Here is a 15,709-nt window from a genome sequence, read left to right as displayed (position 1 = left end):
CACTGACCTGGAAGCACAGACAGGCAGCTGAGCACACCACTGCTGATATTCTACCCCCAAAGAGTCTTCAGCTTCTCCAAGTGCAGAGCTTCACTGTCAAGCCCTGGCAGAATGTAATATTGGATCTTAAACTAACACTGCTTTGATTACCTTACTTCCCTTTACTCCTCGCTTCAATTCCAACAGGATTTCGGTGTCTGCTCTGGCAGTTGAGTTGTGTGAATAATGGATTTCTGTTTGGGCACTGAACCAAGGGGAAAAAAAAAAAGAGACAGAAAAAAAGGAAAGGGAAAAGGAAGCTAAAACTAATGTTTAAAGTGGGATTGAAGAGAGATTGGGGGAGGATTTAGGGAAAAATAATCAATGTAAGGCAAAATGTTGTTCTAATCTGAAAGGAATATTTTGCTTTTGCTAACAATCTCTTTTAAAAATATTTTGAGTTCTTAATTTTGTTTAAGACTAGTTCATTTGCCAAAAAAACCCGCAAAACATTAATAATTTAATCTAAAAAATGCTGAAATAAAACATTTTGTCTCTGGAACACTATTCCCCGGTTTTACAAATAAAACTGCCAGATGGAACAGAAACTCAGAAACAGATGTATTTCAACCCAAATATACTTTTTCAGTGAACCTATTAATACTGAAAAACAAAAATCCTCTTATCTTCTTGGCAAGCACCAGGTTCTAGATTCCAACTGCCTAGAACCAAAGAGATGGCACAGGAAAACAAACCAGAACTGCTGTGCTGAAGCTCCTCTCAGCAGCACTGCCAGAACCCCTCTGGCTGCAGTGTTTTACTCCTGAGCTGCCCCTGTGGCAGATGGAACACAGCAGGGATGCTCACCCCCCCAGCCGTGAGTCCTGAAAGCTGCCAGGTGTTGTTCATTTATCAGCTGAGCCTGGGGAGGATGCACACACACCCAGGGTGCCTCAGAGCTCCAGGTGAGGCAGGAGGTGCTGAGGATGGAGGTTTTGTGACAGGCCCCAGGACCAGCCCTTCAGGTGCTACAGGGGAGAGTCAGCAGCACTGGGCCCCTCTGGGCTCTGCTCCTCTGCCTCAGCACCTGCACCTCCCTGGCACTGCCTGAACTCTGCATAAGGAACAGAGAGATTATTCAGCACTGCTACAAATACTGTCCTTAAAATGAAGACACCATTTATAACAAGTCTGGATTGTTTGTCCAAACTCATGGCATCCCTGCCCATGGCAGAGAGGATTGAGATGATCTTTGAAGTCCCTTCCAACTCAAACCTTTCTATGAATTTTAACTCCCACAAAGAAAAGAAACCCTGAAACCCAAGTACAGGGAAGCAAATACTCAGCAGCTTTTGAGCTATGCTTAGATTTGTTAACCAGGAGTAGAGTAGAAGAGCCTGAATACAGCAAAATCACATGACCTTTGCATTAATCCCTGTTGTTGAGCTAATAATTTTCTGATTAAAACAATTAAGCCTTTGGGTATGACTTATTTCATATATTTGATTACTTAGATACCACGCTGTTCTCTGTCTCAGAGAAATCCTCTCTGCTACTAATAGTTCTTCTGGTAGGAATCTGAACAAGCAAAAGCAAATTAATAAATGATGACATGGGAATTCCACTGAAATAGACTGATGACTTGTGGGTATGATTCTGAATAATAACATTTTACGACCTACTCAAGAGCACTGCTAATAGGCAAGAATTTGCTTATGGCACCGTCAGAAACATTTATAAAATGCTTGGAAAATGAATTGTTACTTTTATGAGTCAGACTTGTTATTTCATGAGTTTATTGTTATAGTTGCTTTTACGTATGTGCTCTCAGGTTGTACTCCTTACCATAATGACTGCTCTGCACAAGCTTCAATGTCATTTTCTGTTATCAATGCAGCCTAAAACAGATATGGGAAAATGCCAATAAAATGAGTGCCCGAATTCCTCCATCAGACTGAACCCACCATGTTTATCTATTTTGTAGCACCTAAATCAAACAACTGTGAAATTACCTCTGAAGGACGAGTACTCCTGTCCGGACTGAAGTTCTGCCTGCTGACCCTGAATCAAGCTCTGCTGTCTGAACGCCCCCTGACCCACCACACTCAAAGTGCTTGTACCACTTACAAAGACAAAAGAAGCAAAAGATGATTTTGGTCATTCTCTTAAAAAAAATGAAACACAATAAGCATTGGCTACTGCACAGCTGCATTTGAAAATGAAAAAGTTTTGACCACGTTCATGTTTTGTGAAGTGGAAAGTTTTCAGGCAGGTCCTTTCATCTGGTCAATGCACAATAATGTTTGTCATTGCTAAGCAAGGCTGCCCAAAATCAAATGTCAGACACTTGCAGCTATCTGCCCAAGAACACATTACAAAAAGGCAATTGGCAATTATTCAATTCCTTGTTGAACAACCAAAAACAACCGCTCTGAGTAAAATCACAAATAATTCCTGAGGTGTCTGCAAATACAAAAAAAGAGCTTTCAAATAAATTCTTTTATCTGAAGTATAGATCAATGTAGCCAATGACACACACAGTCCAATTTTTAGTACAATCATCAATTTTCCTATACTGTTCTTTTGGCTTCACAGACTTTCCCAAATATATCTATTATTGACCTTCACCAGCTAAATAAAAGATACCATCCATAAAAAATTTATTTATAAGAAGCATACAAAAGAACTCTTTTTCTATTCTATGCATTACTTGACATTGTGTTTCTACACAGTATTTAATTTAATTTGACTTATTACACTACTGCCTTTTGTTGATATAGAAGAGAAGCACTCAAGGGATATGGACCAGACACTAAGAGTATCTTGCACATATTCAGTAACTTATTAACAGAGATTAGAGACACTCCTAGGTGGGAGCAGACACCTAATAATGACAAAGTAATGAGATTACTATTGTCTTCTCATTACTCCTCATCTGTGCTAAAGCACTGCAAATCACAAATTACAGACTCCAGCTACTACATAAAACCCTGCTGCCCATAGTATGTGCTCTGTGGAGCCACTTCACCATTACAAATTAACCTATTTAAGAAGCAAAAAAGTCATTTCTGTACCTCTGGGCTGAGCACAAGTGTTACATCATTGAACTTCATGCCAGCCCTTACACAGAGAGGGAAGCCTTCAGAGAAACCCACAAAGCAGAGCTTGACCCATCTATGACTTGTTCCCAAGTTGCCCAAGCTCCAGCTCAGGCCAGCAGCAGTTTGTTACCCAGCCCAGTGGGTAAGCCCAGAAATGATGGCTCTTTACCATGGAAAGAAAGGACACTACAAGGGATTCAAAGGTGAGGCTTCAGCTGGTGAGAGAGATTCTCTAGCCCCTGCACCCCACTCACCTCTCTCATGGCATGGGCTGGAACTGGGGACAGTACACGGGAGAAGGAAAATGTGGTGGCCAAAAGCTCCTTTTTGGCAAGTGAAAAAACAAACTCCACATGGAAAAGGCCTCCTGTGCCTGAGCCATGGAGAGCCCAGTGTTACACAGAAAAGCACAGGTGACAAAGGACACAGGTTCAGCCACTGAGGATGGAGAAGGGAGGGAAGGACAAGAAGCCTGATGGAAAACCCTTCTGCAGCACAGCTGACATCAACAGCACAGAAGCTGCTCATGAAGAGAAGGGAGCAGACTGCACCAACACGAGGAGAGCACCACATCACAAAGTTTGGCATTTACATGAAAATGAAGGCATCTTGCTGGCAGGGATACAGAGACAACCCAAAGTACCCTAATCAACACACTCCAGGCCCAAATGAACTGTTAAGTTGATGATATACTGGATTTGGCATTTAACAGGTTCCAAAAAAATTTTTTTTCATCCCTTCAGGCATTCAGTAGGAATACTGAGCAATAATGCCAAGCATGGATGACAGAATGATTGGATAAATCACTGGATTTCAGAGCTGAATTCTACAAAAGATGCTTAAGTAAATGAAAATAGCAGCACACAACACAGCTTTCAGCAGGGCCATTGCTTGCACAGAATACTGAGCATGTGTACAATGCTAAGCATGGACAAAGGCCTCATGCTATTTCACCTGTAAGTGACACACCTTAGTTTAACATAATTCCCTTCTGACCTCCTACTGCCAACTAACCAGCTACTCCAGGTAAAACACATTAAGCAAAGCTGACACTTACTCCAACTTCTATCCAAAAACAAAGCAGACTACTTTTTGCAAAGGAAATCTAGGTAAAAGAACATTACAGAAGGAAATAAATAAGGTTATGAACAAAGCAACTACGTTAGTGAATTAAGAAAAGAAACAATTTGACTCTTTTTCCAGCTTCAACTGTAAGGACTCTTCCAGACCTCTGATACTCAATCAAGACTCCAGAAAGTCTACAGAGTAATATTAAGCAGTGATTCCAACCTGCCTGGTAACCTCCCTTCACATTTCCTGGTGAAACCTTCTCAGTTTTAAGTGGACCCTGATCACATCTAGCAACAATGTTTGTCTCAGGCTGGTGGGGTAGGAAGACTGTCCCACCAAATTTTTTTTTGTAACTAGAACATGCACAGAGTAACTGAAATGAAAAGGTTATTGTGAGACTTCCAATACCTTGTTGAACAATTGAGTGAAAGAGAGACACTTCAAAGGCCTGGCCTCTGAAGGATCATAGCCACAGAGAACAGTTTGGTCAGAGATCAGTGAGCACCTGCCATGGAACACACTTTCTGTCCCAGCACAAGTTGGGGCACAGAGATGGATGCTGGCACAGCCTCAGCAGTGTGATGTACATGGTGCTCCTCAGCAATGCCAGCCTCCACCTGCACTCATCCTGCTGGCCTGGACCTACAGGAATCATCACACACCAGCACAGACCACTCGGGCAAAATTCAGAGTGAGCTCTTTGCTCTCCTTGACATTTTAACAGTGTCATTTTGTAACAGTTGAAGATTTCTTTTATTCCTCCCATTCTCACAAACTGACAAGAAAACCACACAGATTTAAATATATTTCAAGAGAATCTGTGCTTTTCAGGCAAAGCAGCCATTATTTCTTTCTGCCAGGTTTTAGTGCCTCATAAACAACACACTATATTAACCACTTACTAATTAACCACTTGTTATCACCCTGAAATTGTAAAAGAGGAATTCTCCATTTCCAATACAGTATCAGGCTGTAAAGTTGCACAGTTTTGCCACTTTTGAGATGATAGCACAGTCTTGCTGTGACTAAGGACTGCAAAATTGTGCTCCATGTAATTGAATCTAAAGATCTGACAACAGTGACCTTATCAAGAAATGAAACTTTTGGCTGAGGCTCAAACCACACACAAGAAATAACATCTTGCTGGCTGTTTGTAAACGTCACATAAAAATGTACTTATTCATTATTAGCAACTTGTACACTGAACACTCTGCAGGTCTCAAACTGCTGCCAAGGGAAGGATTACTCAGTACAATAATTTCATTTACATCTCAGACCTGTATTAATTCTGGCAGCACAACCGAGCATCCCTGCTCGTGACTGTAACAGTGTTATCCCAATGAGAGAATTATTCAGACCACAGGCTAAAACCAGAGTTCTGGGAGCTGGATTGATATTCTAAATGACCATGGAGCTGCTGACCTCCGTGAGAGCAGCTCCTGATTTAGTAAAAATATCCCACTTTTGTGGTAATAAGGCCAGAAATGACAATACAGAACCCGCACTGGTGAGCCATTCCCTTTAGGATAAAATGGAACAGAAGGCTCCAGGCAAAATCCTTGGTTCTACCAGCCCCAGGCTTTAAGGAGCATAACAGCCAACTCAAAAATCTGAAAGTTTCATAAAAAATTCAGTAAGGAACCATCGTACATAAGCACCAATTGCTCCGGAACAAAACGTCATTTTAGGAGGCACAAAAATCCACGGGGTTTTTAAGAGCAGAGCCCAGCTCACCTTTCCTGCTCCTGCAGACAGCCTTGAGGACACGGTGCCCAGGCCCACAGTGCCCTCGGTCGGTCACGCAGGCTCCCTCCGACACCTCCCACTCATGGCACCGCGCGTCCTCACACGGGATGGACTCCACCAAGTGAGGACAGCCCGCCAGGGCGCCCACTGGATCCACCACCACCTGCCTCTGCCTCATCCTGAAGCCTGGAAAAAGCACAGCTGGATTAACTGGACAACAGAAATAAATATTTATGCAATCATCTAGTAGTGAGAGGACTATATGAGGCATCTGGAGCTGGGGGATTTAAAGACAAACAAGTGAACAATATTTACAAACTGGGTTGATTGGGACAGCACTGTAGGTGTCCAGGCATGCAAAATCTAACAGTGTGCAAAGAATTCCAGAAACTCACATTTTTCACATTTCTTTTTCCCTTTCATCAGCATTAGACAGAAATATACACGTCAGCATATAGAAATTTACCAGCAATGCATATATTAATGTTATAACAGCATTAAGATAAAGAGAGGAACAGTTAAGGAACTGAAGATATAAATGACATCTCCATTCTGCCTGGGAATCCACTAACGAAAGGATTTGTTTTGAGACACAGCAGAACAGTTTACTAAGAAATTAGTATTCTGTTTCATGAAGGCATAAGGTTTTCTGATACATAATACATATCAGACCTCTTTGAAATGACATCCTATTAAACTGGAAGATTCAAATGTAAAGTGGAGGAAAAAGGTTACAGAAATAATCATAGAATTGATTACATAATCTACCTCCTTCTGAATAAAACCAAAAGTCATGTTGCTATATACAATGCAGAACTAATACACAAGTATCTTTCAGCAAGTTCTGTTATGTAAATGACACAGAATTCTAAGAAAAAGGCAGAAAAAAATACATGTGGGTTTTTCCTCTGACAGTCTTGGAGCAGGGGCAAATATACAGCATTAGAAGAGGCCTCATGGAAATGCTTCGGTCATGAAACAGAAAATAAAATTAAAAATAAAACATCGCAGAGAATATAACAGATCAAACTTCCAGAGTTCTCAAATCAGCAAAAAGAAATTATTTAAAAACAATTTAAACATGAAATGCTTTTGCGATTATTATTATTTTTTATTATTTTGCTTTTTGTTTGAAAGTTTTTGACTAGTTGAAATCATTTCACATACTTAAGCAGTTTTCAGAAGAGCTTAATTTCCAAACAATAATATCCATTCCCTGACATGCACTCCAAGAACCATCTTTCCAACTTAGAGCCTTAGGAAAGGCTCTGTGAGGAGTCTCAATGTGTCACAGTAACAAACATGTACAGCTTTCAATTAAAATCCAGGGGAGGTTGAATTACATTTGCATATCCTTCTTCCAGGAATTTAAACCAAATCCACAACAATGAGAACAACCTCTTGGGTCCACCTGAGTCCAGATTTCAGGGCTGTGGGATGCACCTCCATCCTGATACACTGCCCTGAAACCCAGGCATGCAGTAGGATTTCCAAGGGGATCAGAGAGGGGCAGCCTGGCAGCTGCTGGCCCAAGAGATCATCCTGCACAAGTTTAGTGCAGGACAAAAGCACCTGAATCAGCTTGAAAAAAATCTTACTTTTTCTTCTCACATGAATTATGGCAAAAAGCTTTTAAAGGTCAGATTCCACTACGCACAGCCAAGAGCTTCATCCTGGGTTAGATTCATTTTTTTAAAAAGCACATTAGGCCCCCAATGTCCAGTGTGACAGCCCTGCTTTTGCAGTGCCCCTGCACTGCTGCACTCCTGCTCACCTCTCCCTCCGTGGCGGTGCTGGCAGCTCTCGGGCAGGCAGGGACCCCACGGTGCCCACGGGGACACCGTGCACTCGGCCCGGCACGGCAGCTGGCACAGCTGGGAGCTGGCAGGGGCAGCACCCTGGCAAAGCTTCCCATCCACTGGTCTGGCAACTGAGGGAAAGGAAAAAAGAGGAAAAAAGAAAATCAAGGTTGTAACTCTGTCCTGCTGGACTTAGTTATCCAGAATGCACCAAAATCCAGTGATTTTGATTTTTCAGGGTCTTATCTCCTAGGGCAAAAAGTTAATCCTGTGTTTAGAAAGGCACTTAAAAAGTTTTATCTAAACCACACTTATTCAGCAAGCCATTGAGACTATGCTTAGTTGCAATCAGGTGCTTTAAAACTAGATTGAGTGCTGATTTTCAGCAGCGCTGGAGTAACAAACCAGGATCTAATCCCCACATTTATGGCCAAGGAGACTTCTTTAGAGAGGTCTAAAGAGAAAGACACCTAAGCAGGGGATCCACAAAACTCCCACTGCAATTGGGAGCCAGGCAGAGGCAGGTGAGTAAAACCCAAGCATAGGGGACTCTCCCCATTTCCATGCCCTTCAGGGCACTGCCATCTCTGGATTATGGATGCAGTGTCCAGACCGTGGAATTTTTTCATCTTCTTTCACTAAAACTGAGCAGAGCTCTCAGATTATTCTACACAGACTCAAGCACAAAGCATCTTTCCTGCCTGGGAGGAGAGACATTTACCTGAGCTGCCTGCACCCATGGATCTCCAATCCTCTTTATCCCAGAAATGAGCCAATCCCAAACCCTGCCAAGCTCCAGTTTAGTTGATACTGACAATGGATTTGGAAAGTTGACTCTCTTTGTATTTTCATTTATCATAAGAGATTTCTAGATTCAATTAACTTCTCTCACCTTTTTATTTGGGGCAGGGGGAGGAAGGAAAAGAAAGGCAAAGAAAGACTCTTAAATCTGTCCTCTGAGTCATTATATGATATTGCATTTCAATTACATTATGGGCTGAATCTGGCTGTCTCTTTAGATAAATCAATATCAAAGCAGTCTTTCAAAAGGCAAAGGCTTGTTTGAGTTTACTTTGCCATGGCATTACCAAGACTTCATTAATTTTTATAGCTACTGAGTTTGTTTTATCCTCATTTTTATTTTTCATGTCTGTTTTTCTTTGCTTCCATGCATGGAATTGATTTTAAAAGAATTTGTAAAAACATGCCCAACATATGAGTAATCTTTCCTTTTTCTGATATTACACCATTTTCTTCAAAATTAATCATTTGAAGAAAAACACTTCTTTTTTCTTTTAGACACAAGAATTTAATGTTCACAACCTCAAATTCTGATTTGCACATCCTGAAGCTGAGTTTAGACCTATCAGTATAAAGTGATATTCAGACCAATATCAGTGCTTATAATTCCAACTCATCAGAATAATAGGATTAAACAACAGTGTGATTTAATTCTAAGCTGAAAGATAATATATTGGTAAAAAAGACTCTTTTCTGAATGTTTTCTCAGACCCTGTAAGGCCTTTGACATGTTCATTTAAAGATTAGAACAAGGTGGCATAAATCCAATTCACCTGAATGCTCACATAAAGAGACCTTTTCTAGAAACCTTGCAAGTGAAGTGACAGACAGAATGAGATAAATATTAGAGTTTTAAGGATAAGAGTATTTATTTTACCAAGAAGTCTCATGCATGGCTTAACCTGCCTCTCAGCATCAAGCTTTACAAAACTGTATCAGTTTTCTGGAAGTTCACTCAGAGAAATGAAAGGAAATAAAACTGAGTACAAATGGTCAGCCCAAGGAATAAAGTCCAGTCTTGCTTTGCTCTAACTCAAGGTGTTTTTGCCAGGAATGGCTCTTCCCTCCCCATTGATTTTTAGGTTGTTTCTATACTGAATTTAACTATTTAAATGTGGAAGCCTAGATACAGCTGGATGGTTCTCCTTCTTTGAAAATCAACCAGTGCATCCAAGATGATTTTAAATTGATTTTGGATTAAAAAATCAAGAAAAATTGATTAGAAAAAGTCAAAGGGGCTACCACTCATCCCACACTCATGGATGACTTCTTCCCATTCTGATGGAAATTCCTGCCTCCTTCCCCCTGCCAACCACCCTCCTGCTCCTCTTCCTCCCTTGGGCTGATGCCCTGTTTAATTCTAGCCCTGGGAGCTCTTTTCCCAGGACCTGTTTCCCATTTGGCACTGGAATAAGGCTGCTTGTTTGCTCACTTCCTTACATAGTTCTTTGCATTCTATGAAAGGTAAATCAGAAAATACCATTCTGATCAAATATCCAAATACATTCCAAGTCTGTGCCAGCTTCTGCTCCTCACTCTACACTGACTGCAGTCCTCCAGTCAGTCTTCAGGAATAAGACCAGAACAGTAAATCCAAGCTGTAATGACAAATGCATATACAATGCCATCCTTTTCCAACACCTGGCAGGTGTAGAGAGACAGTTTCCACCCAGAGTGACAGGATGAACCAGCAGGGTCCTCTTTAAAACAGAATTCATTCTTCTTCAGCCATTTGATTAAAAACTCTGATTTCCATCTGGTTTATTTCAGAGCTTTATGTGATTTTCTAGTGTCATTCTTTTATACTCTAACAAATTTATCTTTTTTTTAATTATAAAGGAATGATAAGGGGAAATTTTTCTTTGAACCCTTTAAATGCCAAAATTCTCACACACTGCAGCCTCCACATGGCACGGGGAGCCTGGCTGGGCATGTCCTACTCAGGGAAAAAACCTGACATTATGCCTATGATAAATGACCAGAGCTGCCAGGAATGTCTTTAGGAATGGGCCAGCCTTCTGATTTCATTCAATAATTGACTCTGTAGTGGCATTTTCCTGCATTCATACAGAAAAAGTGCTTTTTGTGTAATTATTTTCCTTGGACCAACCTTAGCCACGTTTTTGGAGGAAGGTGAAAGGCAGAAGCCAGGAAAGCAGAGTGGGAGGGGGAGGAAACTTCTCTGATTCAAGTAGCAGCTTATTTATGACACTTGTTCATACCTTTTAAAATCCTGTGTTCTTCCCAATCTGTAGAATAAACTTGAAAAAGCAATCAAGTACTAATCTGGCAGCCTCTGAAACATTGCACATTTCTATAGCTGTTATATTGAATCTATCCTTTATAAATGCAACTGCAGCTGTTCCCAGCACCAGTGTCTTGCCTCAAGTTTGAATTTTACAATTTGCTGTTATTTTCAGGTTATTGCTACCAGCAGGAGATAATAAATTGGGTTCTAAAGTGTCTTGTTTCCCTATATATTTTTACTGAGGTAATGATTTGGAGGAAGAGGAAATCAGCTATGATATGATTATTTCCATAATGCAATTTTAAGCCAATAAATAAATTATCTTTGAATAGAGTCATATGGACAGATCCTTGCAGGCACACATACTCACACTATGCTAAAAGCAATGCTGACCAAACAAGAGGCAGAAATGCATAGGATGGCATTTTGTTTGCAGGGGGCCCTGTCAAATATGGTTTTTCAACTCCTCAGGAGGTAAATAACACCTTTTTCCTGGAGTTTAACTACATTTTCCTTTTACAGTGAAAACCCAAGTATTTTTTAACTAAAACTAAAATGAGATTTTTCTAAATATCACTAATATATCTGGAATACACACAAAGATTATCAGGTCTGCCTCTTACATATTTCAGGTAATACTCAATTCTCAAGGCAATAAATCCAAATGTTTACCATATGGCAAAACTAATCCAAATTGAAGATTGCCAGGATACAAGGCAGCTATGAGAAAGGGATGGCATATCCTTGTGAAAGCTCTTTCTGCCTTTGCTGGGACTTATAAACCAAAGACACTTGGATCAATACAAAGGGAAATTACTTGAGAAAACCACAAAGGAGCGAGTTATGTTATAAAAACACCTTCATGTGTAAAACACAATAGGGGTAAACCCAGCACAACATTTGCAAGCAATTTCTCTAACCTGAAAGACATTTTTATAGCAAAAACAAAACACTGCACAAGGGAGAAGTGGTGAATGCCATCTGACCAGCCTGGAAATGGCACCAACCCAGTCCCTTGCACCCCTCCATTAAGGGCCTAATGCACCCCATGTCTGAGGGAAAGGGTTCCTTTATGCTTTCAGGAAAAATCAATTAGTTTTGAAGCCACTAAGTGCAAAGTTGGAGGCCTATTTTCAATTAAAATCCATTTAATAGACAAGGAACAACGTATGAATAGAAAGCTAATCACAGCATGAAAGAGGGTTAATAGTGGATTGCCAAGAGCAACAACGGCTTAATGCATTTCAGAACAATAAAAATCCTCACAATTTTATTAAAGTGACACAGACAAAAAGTATCCCTGTGTCCTCCCTCTGCTGCTCAACAGGACTATGATCTCAGCTGGGATACTGCATTGTTTTGCTACAGCAGAACTTGTGGAGATTAACAACACTCTACATATCTGGCAAACATTCAGAGTGAGCACGGGGCTCCCCACCAGCAGCCACATGACTGAGCAGATCAGAGGTGACAATTCATTAAGAGTGTCCAGGAAAAACAGCAGAGGCAACAGGGATGCTGGGATGGCAGCAAAGCCAATGATGGAAAGCAAAAAAGGATTCTGCAGGATATTTAAGCCTTTTGGCTGTTAGCCAGAAAATGCTGAAAATCGCTAGAGCAGACCACCAGAGAGGGTAGAGAAGACAAGGAAAACAAGGAAGAAAACCTATGAAACAGGAAGAAAATCCATGAAAACTTCATGAAAGCCTTGTAAGAGTGTGAGCTCTGCCCACTGCTGTGTTCAGCATTCATTCCACAGGAAGGAGGAACCTCTTCTGTGACTGGCACAACAGAAGCCCCTCTGTGGATGTGCCTGGGACACCGGGATGTGGCACAGGTGGCCCCAAGCTAGGCTGGTGACTCGGATGCTGGGAGCAGCCAGGCTGGCCTTGGCACACAAACTGCATTTATCTCCAGTGTCCCCTGCTCCAGACACCTCTGGCTCCCTCCTCTCTCCCCAGTGTCCCAGTTTGAGGCGCAGCCTCGTGCACACAAATCCTTTTAATTTTTCATCTCTCTCCCTGTTACTGTCTGAACACAATGCAGCTCCCCAGCCTCAGAACAGCAGCAGGACAAAATTACACAGAACAAACCATCACTTTCTGGAGGGAATTAATCCAGTTCCAGTGGCAGGAAATAATTATAAAAACACAGATGCAATTAAAATGTTAGCTTATAAAGATAAAAGCCTGGACTAAAACCTAGAATCTCACGTGAACTCACTGGGCAACACATTATTTGCTGCATAACACAGTCAGCTAAACAAATTCAGGCATTTATAAAGTGATAACTATTCAGGGTCATAGCAAATAGCTTATTGACAAAAAAAAGGCCTATTTTTTATAAGGCACCTCCTAAAAGGCTCACTTTTTTCACTGTCAAAGTCTTTTTAAACATTATTCACTTCATTTTAGTTTAATTAGTTTTAAGATATGAAAGAATTAAAAGTATTAGACCTCTGAAAGACATTAGGGAAAATGTTGGGTTTTTCTTTCTTAATGGATTCATACTCAAATTTTTGAACTGCACATTAAAATACCACTGTCAAGCACTACAACAATCTGAATAAAATCATTTCCTCTCCTGCTTCTACAGGGTTTCCCCTGAAGAAGCCAGCTGTTACATATTTATTTTTCCATTATGTGAGTTGTATCTCATAAATCTGCTCAGCATTTGGTGAGCTTACAGATCAATAACTTGGCATCACAGCAATATAAATCTGATACAGACTTCCCTGAATATATTTCACACTTCAGAGGTGCATTTCTCATCTTTTCAAGCCAATACAGCCATCCCAGTGATAAATAACTAGTTTGGGATGAGAGGGATCCTTGGGGGGGAGAGATTCCACCTGAGAATCTGGCTTCTAGCTGATTCAGGTCAGCTAAGCTCCAGGCTGGATGCTCCTGTTGCTGCACCAGGAGCAGCTCAACAAAGCTTTTTTCACACCACTGCTGACCATTATTTCTCTCCCTCCTACAGTCCTAGTCAAGTTTTCTCATTACTAATATATTCTAACCTATTCCTTTTCAATTTCATAAACCAGACAAGGAAAACAGGATTTAAACATCAAAGTCCTAAAATTCTAATTTCCATAGAGCAAATTAATCTTCTCATTCCTGCAGTTTCACCAGCATAAATTTACCACAAAAAAAAAAAAAAAAAAAAAAAAAGTGTGCATTTAATATAGTGCTCACACTCCACACAGGGTTCACTCCAACAGGGCATAACCTGCATCAACTCCTAAACTCCACAGGCAGCTTATCTTCATCAACACAGTCCTTTATATGCAGGATGTACATCCAACATGCAGGATGGCAAAAGCCATAAATGACAACAACCTGCACAACCAACTCCAGTTCCTGAAGAGCTGGACCTGGTGCTCCACAAGATCCCTGGCACCCAAAGGGATGGGGGCATGTTTAAACTGGGCTTTCCACTGGCACTGTCCCCTTCCCAAAACCAGAGTTTACTGAACATGCACCAGTTTGAAACACTAATCCCCCAGGAGACACACATTGGAAGGTCATGATTCAGAGCAGAACAAAGAACTAGCAGGGAAAAAATTGAGGCACCCTCATTAGGAAACAGAGCAAAGGAGGTAAAACAGTACATTTTGGAGCTAAAAAAGACAATAGGACAGAAAGGGAGGAAAATAAATAGAGAATAACATATCAAGAAAGGGACTCCTCAAATCAATCTCTGTGCAAGTCTAAAAAGGCACCAATATCTGAAAATCAAAACACAAGGCCAAAATATTTCCCATATGGGAATCAAGAAGAGTCTGAAAAAACCACTCATCAGATAAGAAAGGAATAGGCATTTTTGTCTATCAGCAGTAGGGAGAAAGTTCAATATTTTGAGGAAAACAAGAATGCATAAAGGCCATAAAATAATCATTTTGAGACTCGTAGAAGTAGGACTTAGATGAAAGTGCAGGGGACCAGTTTCAGCTTCAGACCATTTTGTGATTCTGCCAGTAAAGGGGCTTGTAAGACAAAACTACATAAGGGAATACACAGAGGGATGGATCAGAGAGTAACCATTAGACCTGAACAGGTACTTGAGGATTTTCCAAGTCCTCAGCTGTAAACAGACTAAAGGAGGTTTTGCTGCTACAGCTGGCGACACACAAGTTTATAAAAAACCAATCTGATGTAAAATGAACCAGGTGGAATTTTATCCTAAAAATAAAGCAAAAATTAGGACAGGCTGGGGAACTGCAGGGGAGTAAGGCAAGGTACTATGCCTGCTAACAGGTGAGGGTTGAATGTCTCTCAAAGGAAAGAGGAATATAAACATGATAGAGACTTCTGCACAAAATAGGTTTGAAGGGTAACACTAAAAGCTATCCAAAAACAATGAAGGCACAACTGTGTCACATACCTGCTATTGAAATTAAAGCTCAAATAAAAACAAATATATGGAGACAAATATGATGGAGAAAATCATTAAGCAAAAAAAATGTAAACAAAACTTTAGAACCTTGTACAGGCATGAGAATTTTATGTGGCTTTTCAGATATAATAACAAAGATTAAGACGACAGGAACCTGCAATGATTTCTGCTGAGCAGCTAGTAAGAGATACATTTTATTAACCAAATTTACTATTCAGAGTAAACAATAAAGAAGATTCAAGGAAGCAAAGCCTTACTTCACAAAGGTCTTTTCAGTCCTATAATTAAAACTTAAGCAGACAGGCTCCAAAAGCACTCTAAGAAAATTCTGAGAGCAAGACGTGAATTTGATTTCATTCAAACAAGTAAAAAAGGAAAAATGTCAAGATATATAAGGCACAAATTTTATGAAAGAATGACAGGGCAGACAGAACCCTAGTTAGAAAACTACAGAAAATATGGAAAGAGGAGCAATCCCAGCTACTAGAGACAGCAGGTAAGTAGTTCAGAGAAGAGAGGAAATACTTCTGGAGTATTTTATAAAGACTGCCATCTCCCAGACTACT

The 15,709-nt window shown here is 40.6% G+C and overlaps 1 protein-coding gene across 1 annotated transcript in view; it reads right to left on the bottom strand.

The window, feature by feature from the left end:
• THSD7B (thrombospondin type 1 domain containing 7B) overlaps positions 1-15,709 on the bottom strand; it is a 299,931-nt gene that overhangs the window by 158,874 nt on the left and 125,348 nt on the right. Inside the window, exons 7-8 of the mRNA XM_059475946.1 lie at positions 7,672-7,827; positions 5,886-6,083 (exon numbers count right to left, since the gene is read on the bottom strand). Coding sequence (XP_059331929.1) covers positions 5,886-6,083; positions 7,672-7,827 — 354 coding nt within the window. The remainder of the gene's footprint in view (positions 1-5,885; positions 6,084-7,671; positions 7,828-15,709) is intronic.

This window comes from Ammospiza nelsoni, chromosome 7 (genome assembly GCF_027579445.1).
Source record: "Ammospiza nelsoni isolate bAmmNel1 chromosome 7, bAmmNel1.pri, whole genome shotgun sequence".
In the NCBI taxonomy this organism is placed as follows: Eukaryota; Metazoa; Chordata; class Aves; order Passeriformes; family Passerellidae; genus Ammospiza; species Ammospiza nelsoni.
This window is presented reverse-complemented; position numbering and strand designations above follow the sequence as displayed.